General features: G+C 30.5%; 1 protein-coding gene across 3 annotated transcripts; it reads left to right on the top strand.

Annotated features, from left to right (window-relative positions):
- The first annotated feature begins 963 nt into the window (after window positions 1-963).
- LOC100575626 lies at window positions 964-9,539 on the top strand. Of its 3 annotated transcripts, none has more exons than XM_003243453.4 (7): window positions 964-1,175; window positions 2,760-3,125; window positions 3,879-4,066; window positions 5,248-5,387; window positions 7,299-7,420; window positions 8,308-8,550; window positions 8,896-9,539. In XM_003243453.4, the coding sequence occupies exons 1-7, from the start codon at window positions 1,109-1,111 to the stop codon at window positions 9,048-9,050; spliced, it is 1,281 nt and encodes a 426-aa protein (XP_003243501.1). In that variant the 5' UTR covers window positions 964-1,108; the 3' UTR covers window positions 9,051-9,539. The 3 variants fall into 3 exon arrangements, with proteins under 3 accessions (XP_003243501.1, XP_029345026.1, XP_016658694.1); XM_029489166.1 differs by lacking the exon at window positions 964-1,175 and adding an exon at window positions 1,246-1,264; XM_016803205.2 differs by lacking the exon at window positions 964-1,175 and adding an exon at window positions 1,280-1,475.
- Window positions 9,540-10,091: the final 552 nt, after the last annotated feature.

Here is a 10,091-nt window from a genome sequence, read left to right as displayed (position 1 = left end):
TTCAAATCTGTTTTCAGAATTCTTATCGCTTCAATAGATCAATTGGTATGTTTGGCAAAAAACACGTCTAAAATACTATGTCTCGCGTGTGTTAGACGAAAACAGAAAATCACGGTATCGAATCCCCTTAACTATTGTAGGGGTTACGATTGGTATGGTTGGTATGAAAAGTTTGGAAGGTGCGTGTACTACGAATTGCCTATATAGTGGTGCCTATGCTTTCACATCGAAAATTTAAGGGAGAGGTGCTATTGAACTGTCTATTTTACTCTACTATTTAAAATAATTATAAAGTACCTGATATTTGTTGAAAAAATTGGCAACGACGCTTCTAATTTCACCCACAGCCTTTGAAGAGTCAAAATAATGTTCTTAGTTATTTTGTGCGTAATGGTAAACCCAAAAAGATAAAACACGCGCAATCGTACTGTACCCGCAAAAATTTAGAAAAATCGGTCCAGTAGTTTTAATTCATTGTATTCCGATAAAATAATTTTATGTAGTATACCTACTGTATAGAATTAAATTCCCCTTATTACATTGCATCGAGCAAAGTCCTTAAGCTCAATGACAACCAAACCGATAAAAATAGTCAGATAATACGGTAATGTTTGATATTCTGATTAAATATTAAGCTGAAAACATCATAGAAATGAATCACCAGTTATACTTTAGTTAAAAAAAAATTAGGTATCTCATAAAATTATAACATTGAAGGGATTAAAATATTATAGATGATGTCTTTTTGAGTAAGCACTCAATTGATCTATTGTATCAACAATGGTTTTATATTTATTCGCTTTGTAAACGAATAATAGGTATACTTACAATGTATTATCGTAATCATACCGTTAATCAGTGTGTGGGTTAATACTACACAATCTTTGTATTGGTTTTCATTGATTTCCTTATGGATTGTTGTTTAGATTTAAGTGTTACATAACTATAATACAAACTAATTTATTTAACTATAACACACAACACACACGAATTATAATTTCTGAAGTTTAATGTTTTGAAACGTCGCAAAATCATATAGTCCGCGGTGGCAGTCGATATCACTGCATCGTTCCTGTGATCGTCTGTACGAAAAGATAATTCGGGCGCGATGGTATTTTTAAACATAAACACAGATCTGTTGCCCATAAAGGCGCATTATTTTCTTTTCGACGCAGGTGGGTATTGTATACATAAATTGCGCGAGTAATTAATTTATTCCTTTTTACTTAGTTTTGAAACCACGTTGGGTTATGCAGACGTAACTGTGAGTGCATAAATATAATATTATTATAGAGAGAAATATATGTCTCGCGTGGGGGAAATCTTACACCACATATTCGGTATATTATTTCTCGCGCGTCAAATTTTTGCCGATCTACAACCATATTGGTGTGTACTCGTTCAGGATGCTGTCTACACTCAAAATGTTATCTATGGTCAGATTATGTTGGTTTAGTATGCTGCCTACTAAAAAAGTATAATACCTTTACGTTAACGTTAAAATATATTTTTACAGTAGGTACTATTGCTGTAATAGATAAAAACTCCGTTTTTCAATATTTTAATCTCAAATTGTATGATATTATATCTTCAAAAATAATACAATTTTAATCTTTTTTTCAAATTATATTATACGATTATTTGAAATAAAATAAAAATTGGAATTTTATGTGGTCAGCAGGATATCTTCTTCTTTCAGATAAAAAAAAATAGTTAACAATATCCGACAATTATACAAGACCTGAGGGCTGAGACTTATTCCTGTGAAATCCTCTTTTTCCGATATAATACACCATATCAACCCCCCCCCCCCAAATAGATGTGTGGCAGTAGATTAGTGGAAAAGTAATGTAATTAAGGTGGCAACTAAAATACAAAATATAATTTTCAAATTTTATAGAATTGCGGAAAATTTGAAAAACCGGCGCTGGGCCCCTTAATTGTGATTAGGTACATAATATTATACCATTATATACCGTCCTTTTCAGTCTCCGACACTTTGATACGGAATACCTCATTAGTCATTATTGCTATTTATATTTTTAGAATCTCAGCTGTAATTTATAATTTGTAAGCAACCATTATCGTAACATAGCCGTAAAAATGTTGCACCAACATTATATATATAAATAAATGTCAAATAGTTAGAATTGTTTCTGTGGATTTAATGCAATTTAAAATCTTAAAATCTGGAAAAATGCACTAAAATACCTCATAAATGCATTAAAATAAAATATTCCATATGAAATGCACTGTATTTCGTATTATTAATAATAATTTAAAAAATATAAAATTCTATTAAGTGTAAAACGTTTTAGATTAAAGATTTTAAATTATTAAAAATATCGAATAAAGTAATAAAAAATGATCAAAAAACATGAAATAAATCAAAAAGGTAAAAAAAAAAATTACATAAATTGCAAAATAAAAGTTAAAAAATTGAACAATTAGTACTTATAATTTATAACTAAAGCTTTGTAGTTCTGTTTTACATTCATAGTAATCTTAAACTTATGAATTTTTCTACAAAAAAAAGACTGTCCTAGTTATTATAATAACCCATCCATAATATCAATGTAATAGTTATAAAACTGCATAATGATAATAACTATTTCATTAATAAATTACACATAAATATACCATAAGTATACTTAAAAGTGAAGAAAGTAAATTATTTTGATTTTTGTAACATTTCACTAGCATTTTGACCGTTTTTTTGAATTGCTAAAAATGAATCGCGTATGCGCCGGTTTTTCCAGGAAATTCGCCCATTAACCCATTCCTGTCGACGATCGCCAAGCAGAGGGGCTACTCGTCGTCGGTGGTTGGTAACATTTTCACGTTGCTGTTGCTGCTGAACATCGTAGTCAAACCGCTGACCGGATACGTCACCGACAGATGGAAGTGTCGACGTTCCGTGTTTCTGGGTGCGATCCTCCTCAACGGTCTTATAACTCCCATGCTGTACCTCGTGCCTGGCGCTACATCTTCGGTGGGCGAGATGTCCGACGCCGAGGCCTTTGGCTCGCTGCAGTTCTGGTGGTTCTCGACCGTCGTTATGCTGAGGATGGTGTTGTTCATGATCGGCGAAGTCTTGCAGGAGACCATCTGCATGGGAATCCTAGGCACGGTTACAATTAATAATAACACATTATAAAATTTATAATTCCAGTTCCGAAGTATCGGGAGTGATTGAGGCCATTTGAGGGGGTGAGGAGATATTTTGGAGGCACCAAACTACAAGATTATGTATTATTTTTACTTTTCTCTGAGATGTCAACATGTTATTGTAGATTTCAGATGTAATTCGTTATAAAACGTAGATTATACTATATTTATAAAACTAAAGATATTTAAAATATTTGGTGATATATAGGAATTTACGTAATTTTTTACTATTAATATTTAAACACAAGCCTATCACTTTTTAATTAAAACTATTATTTATATTTGGGTGTTCAGTGTTCACATATTTTGAAGTCATGTAGGTATATTTTAGGGAGAACAATTTTATATTGTTATTTATTACTTAGAAATAGAAAATATATTATTGTCACACGAATTTTTAAAGTATACGTCGTATACAATTTTTCATTCACTCTGATAAAAAACCTCTGTGTTCATTTTTTAAGGTAATTTAGTCGAGTTTTTTTCGATTTCTTTTCATAGATTTTGTTACCAGTATTTTTTTAATCTGTGGATTTTTTTCCCAATTACTGACGGTGTCAACACATAATTTATTCCGGCAATGTAATATTATATTATTATCATATATTTAAATTATAATATATATTTATATTGTTATTATTTTGAATAAATACTATACTCGTTATCTATACACAAGAAATATTATATAATTGATATTTTTTTTTTTCTAGGTGGAGACACTGTTAAGTTTGGAATGCAACGGCTCTGGGGTGCAGCTGGATGGGGTGTCATGTCGTTGGTAGCGGGGGGCGCTATTGACTGGTACAGCAGAGGCCTAGCACAAAAGGACCATTTGCCTGGATATTTGCTATCGGCGGCCTCGTTTCTCGTAGATTTCATGGTGGCGTTTAACTTAAAGGTACGTCCACGTATTATCTTATAACATTTTTTACATAATTTTAGACAATCTCAAACATCGAGATACATAATTACAAATTGAATGATAGTGTGATCAATGATCATTATTTCGTATAGACTATAGTATTTAATCATAACCGGGTACGTAATAAAGTTTTGTTTTTCTAAATTTACCCATTTAGGTATCTTGTTAAATTTATGATATACCAGTAATTATCGATACCTAGATTTTTGGTAATGACATAAACTAATTAGTAATTTACGATAAAATGTTTCGAGAGTTATCGTAAAAACGAAAATATTGTATTACCTATCGACTATTAGAAATAAACTGCTAGTAAAAGAATATCGGATATCGGTTCCTTGCCCGGCCTTAGGCCTTAGTAAATTAAAATATTAAACTATTAAAAGATATGGTTTTTATTTTATATTTGTTATCATTCAGAAAATGTAACCTTTTGTTTTTTTAAATTTTATTCGCTAATAACTATTTCTCTAAAATATGTTTTACCAACAAAAATAAACGAATAGACAAATATTGTTGTAGCAAGTCTATATGTCAAAATTCTATACAAATTCATTATCTATAACCAGTGGCGGACTGGACCGCGAGATACCGGGAATTTTCCCGGTGGGCCACTGCTCAAAAATAATTTGTTATTATTATTATATATTTAAAATAAAATCGGTATAAATACAAATTATAAATATTTTGTATTTTTGTATGATCACGCGTGAGTGGAAAATTGTTTTTAGATTTAGGTTCAGCTTATTGTCTAACAATAAAAATGTAATGAAAATAAATTGTACATAATATTTATATACTGTACACAATAATAAAATATAATATTATTAATGGGTTAATAGGCTGATACAAGTACAGTTTCCTACGTCCTTAACGTTCTTAATTAATAAAAGTGAATTTATTTATTTTTTATTTTATTGTAATGTGTTGTTTGGTGATTTTGTAATATTTACTTTACTATTGGTTTGTAAAATGGAAACTAAAAGAAAGGGTTTTCTGAGAAAATCATAGAGAGACAAAAAGGAAACTCCTAGAAAAATCAAGTTAGAGCAGTTTAAAGATTGACCCATGTTTTACGGATAATTACGCGATACCCACAAATTGATTTCCGTTTGTGGCACGTGTACATTATTTTCATTGTTTTTGATATAATATAGGTACCCGAAACCGATGGACCAACAACAAACGTACTCAGGGACGTGAAAGTAGTGTTAAAAAACACTAAAGTATGCGTTTTCCTTGTTTGGGCAACGGTCGGTGGAATCTTCACGGCGTACATTTGGTTTTATTTTATCTGGTAAATATGTGCATACATTAACATATTATATAACTATAAAAACATTTTAAATTTTAATCGAACCAAAGTGCTGCACGCGTAACCATCCACTTTAATCTATATGTTATAGGCTAAAGCACGTGAATAAGTGTTATACAATGATTATGAGGAAGTTAAGTTTATTATATATTTATACATTTTCATAGTTATCTAGGTTTCAAAAGTGAATCGTTTTAGTATACTAAGTAGGTACTATCTCATATATTTATTTTACAACAGAACGGGCAGCGGCCTAATAAGTACAGATAACAAAATATATTATATTACTCATATAAGAAAAAGTAAATATAAAAATTAAAATTTTCACCAAACAAATATGCATTGAAAACAATTTAAATAATTAGAAATGACAAATCTCCAATGTCAATTCGCTAATTCGCATCATCCTATTCTGTACTATTTGGGAGAAATAATATAATATTATAATATTATAATATAAAAACAGTGAAGTGAGTTTGAGGTACTCACTACAAAGTATATTATCCAGTGACGTACTTAGTCCGGGGTCACCAGGGCCCCTAAGGCCCAAGGTATGACCAAGTTGGGCGGCCACAGGACTTTTATCATTACATTTTTAAAAATACTGAACAATTTTTTTAAAATTAAGATTACATTTAGGTATGTTGAATATAATTTGATTTGAACCTCTAAAAAAAAATGTGTAGTTGTGGTGTTTATTATCTTGTATATTATTAAATTATATACGTCATTGGTATTTCAAACTGGCGGTTAGTTAAAAAAATAACTTAGGTATATTATAAAATCAATGCTTGTATGCAGTAACCGCAGCACAGCTATTCAAAGAATATTATTTCTAAGACAGCTCTATAATCTATTAATGAAAATATTGTGATTTGTACATCGTACGTCGTCGTCTCCTTAAGTCCGTACAATCCTTAAGCTATACACTTTCCGGTTTTCTGGAAAGGCCGGACTGCGCAGTTTAACCTGCACAATGTTTCCTAATTTCCGTCGACGAAGACGCGTCTTCATACACGCTCCGGTTTATCGGAGAATTTGGACTGCACAGTTTTGCCGCAGTATTTGCTAAATCACTGAGTGCACAGGCGATGGCACTAAGACACTGCAATCATTACTGCACATCTTTTTTCGATTCTTTTCCGGCTGCCTGTACAGTCCCCGAAAACTGCGTAAATTTGACACACACACGTTCCGGAATAACTGTGCTGTACTGCTGTCCTATAGAATCACTATTTAATAATTAATATTGGTGCTGGTTTTTATAAAATTATAAAATTTGGTTGGTTCTACAGAACATTATCATTATTCTCGTAGAACATATTTTTGTGGACAAAATTATATTGGCACCCTTAAATAGGGCCTCTGTCTCTTATATCCCTAGAGCCACCAAGTTTCACTCTACGCCACTGAGTATATCAAAATTAATATTTTTGATACTATATGTAAATATGTACATTATACAATATTGAATATGGTAGGTCGTACGTATAAACACGTGTGTATTAAATACATTTAAAATGTTAAACCTGCACGATTCAAAATACCAGGGTTAGAGGTGTAGAGCAGTAATGAAAAATTCTTCATAAATATAATTTGAAATATCAAATAACTTTATACAATAAAATATAGTTCAGATTTAAAATTTTTTTTTAATGGCCTTAACTATCTGTGAGACTGTTAAAGTAATATTCAAAATTAATATAAAACAACATTGGTCAATTTTAAAATAATTAAAACGACACTATACATTTTTCTAAGGTCATAACAAGTAATCCTAATAGTTTAAGATGTAAAAATAAATACGGTGCTTTACTCAACACGTTGTTTCTTAAAAACAAATATTTTAAGATTATCTAAATTATTGCAATTTAATTGAATTCTATTTTATAGGTATGTCGATGATTTGGCCACAATTTATCACCCTGAACGGAAATCGATGTTAAGCTCAATCGAAGGATTTTCTCTTACAATTGAGTGTTTAGGTGGGGAAGTTCCATTTTTCTATTTATCTGGTAAGTATACACTTGTATAGTTATGTATAGCCATAATCCACATTACTAAAATTTAGGAAACATACCTATTCTAATGTAAAATACATAACTTTTAGTATGGTTTATTAAAATCGCTAACCAACGAAAAAAAATTATATTCATATAGGTATATCAGAGAATTAAAAAATAGAAGTTCTACGCATTGTATTCTTTTATTTTTCATTTTAAGGTAATTTTGTTTGTGTGATTGATCGTTTGTGTAGAAATAATTGTTCAACAATTTAAACATTCTGGTAGCCCGGGTAATCATTTTTATTTTATACTGATATTATAGAAAAAATAATTATAAATTACTTAGATACTACTATAATGATCAACCCATGTTTTTATTATAGCCAGAGGGTGTTAAACTCGACAGCGTTTTATTATTTGTCATTGACAAGGCAACTTATATTATGCGGTTAAGTTAAAAAGAAACGAATTTCGTCACATGTTTATTTCACTAAGAAGTACAAAAAAATTTTCCAAACATAGGTGCTTTAATATTTAACGATATGAACATTTTTTTTTATAATATCCATTTCGAGTAATGACATTTAAAGAAAAAGGTGCCAAATGTATACCTATTAATCTATGCTACCACCACCAATAATAACTAGGTGGAGTACATTAATTAGTTTTATAATTATAATAAAAAATAAATACCTAAGTATTATTTATTTTTCTGTAATAATAATGATAATATTAATTGGTAGTTCAACTTTACTTCTTTAAAACAAAAGATGTATTTTAAAGAAAATATACCTACGTTATAGTCCATATTATAAGTATACATCGATGAATGACACAATATGTAAACAAAAAAATCAAAAGACTTGCAGTTTTTTTTTCATCTTTTTACATTTCAGGCTACCTGATCAAGCGTACCGGCCATATGACAGCGTTTTCGATATCATTCGCCATGTTCGCGTTGCGATTTCTGTTGTATTCGATCATCCGAGACCCACTTTGGGTACTGCCTGTAGAGTTATTAAATGGTATTACGTTTGGATTGAGCTACATTGCTGGAATATCTTATTCTGCCAAAATTGCCCCTGTCGGTAGCGAAGGTACAGTCCAAGGGTTGTTTTCGATGGCGTTTCAAGGATTCGGTTTGTAACATTATTCTATATTCAAGTTCTAATTACCTATACAAGGTGATCCAGTGTCTACCTTACATTATTTCGAAAAGTAATAACGAATGAAATTATACATGTATGTTGTCCTTAGATCACAATATATCTAATATGTCGTCATTCAAAAAAGTAAACATTTTTTTAAAATTATAACAACACCTTTAAAAAAAAAATGCTTTTTGCAATGACTTCATGCAATTAATTATGTAAAAAATATTATTTTCAAAAAACTTTTGGAAATAATGAGCGAAGACACATCAACGGATCATCTTAAAATATTATATTAATAATTTATTGATATCATATGTTTTCCTTTTGCAGGAGGTTCTTTGGGTGCACCATTAGCTGGTTACACATTTAGCCATTTAGGCAGCGTAATGGCTTTTCGACTTATCGGTTTCATCGCACTTATAATGTGTGTCATTCAAATAGTTGTAAACTACTTTTTAAATCGGAATAAGAAATTAATTGCATAAATAGAGGAATCAAAACATAAATATCGATCAAGTATAATATTTATCATACATAAGTAGACTTCAAATTGAAGAGGATCTAAGAGTACCATACACAATCTTTATTTCATAGCTGTATACACTGTCTGATATTTGCAAACTATATGATAAAGCCGTCACTGTGTGGGGTCCAGGAGCCTGGACTCCCGCCTCTGATATTTTAGATTCTGAGCGGAGTGAAAGATTGTATTGGTTTTACAATGATGTGTGTTTTTTCTATCTGTCAGCAACATTTTGGATAGTAAGCATGCTTCAATTTTTAAGATCAGCATCTTTTCTGATAGAAAAGTGAATCTAGTTGGTACTTTTGGGAGGTAAATTCCGAGTAGTTTTAGCAAGCGTGGAGAAAAACTACTGAAAAATTACGAAAAACCACTAAAAATGGGATTTTAATTTCTAACGCTTTGTTTATCACCATATAGCAACGAATAAAAATAATAATATTTTAAGGACTACGCCAACCACTCAGAATCGTTTTAGTATACAATGGTTTATCCATTGTATTCAAATATAACACATCCATTACAACAACTGTACAGCAGAGCGGTAACCACTTGTCCAACTTTTTTTAAAAGTAGAATGTAACATAAGCTGTGAATATTGTTTATTGACTACTGCATAAAGTATAATTTTATATTTTTGTAATATCAGTAATAACGAGATTACGCCCTTCTCGCATTACTAGACACCACGTTCCTTTCGTAGTTCCTGTGCACACTACAAATTATGGGAGAAATAGTCCTTTACACCGCATGATGAGGTTGGCCAATGAGAGAACCATTTATTAAGACTGGTAAAATTAGGCACTACTTCTTTATAATTCTAAATACTTACCATTATACTTATATAATTATTGTTATTATTATCTTTTTTAAACCTATGTGTGTTATTTGTATTAATTATTTAAATTGTAAATTGTAAAATATATATTGTGAAACTGTTGTATAGGGCTCCGCCCGTTAATAAATAAATAATAAAAAGTTTTTAATTTTTTATATTTTAAAT

This window comes from Acyrthosiphon pisum, chromosome A2 (assembly GCF_005508785.2).
Source record: "Acyrthosiphon pisum isolate AL4f chromosome A2, pea_aphid_22Mar2018_4r6ur, whole genome shotgun sequence".
NCBI lineage: Eukaryota > Metazoa > Arthropoda > Insecta > Hemiptera > Aphididae > Acyrthosiphon > Acyrthosiphon pisum.
This window is presented reverse-complemented; position numbering and strand designations above follow the sequence as displayed.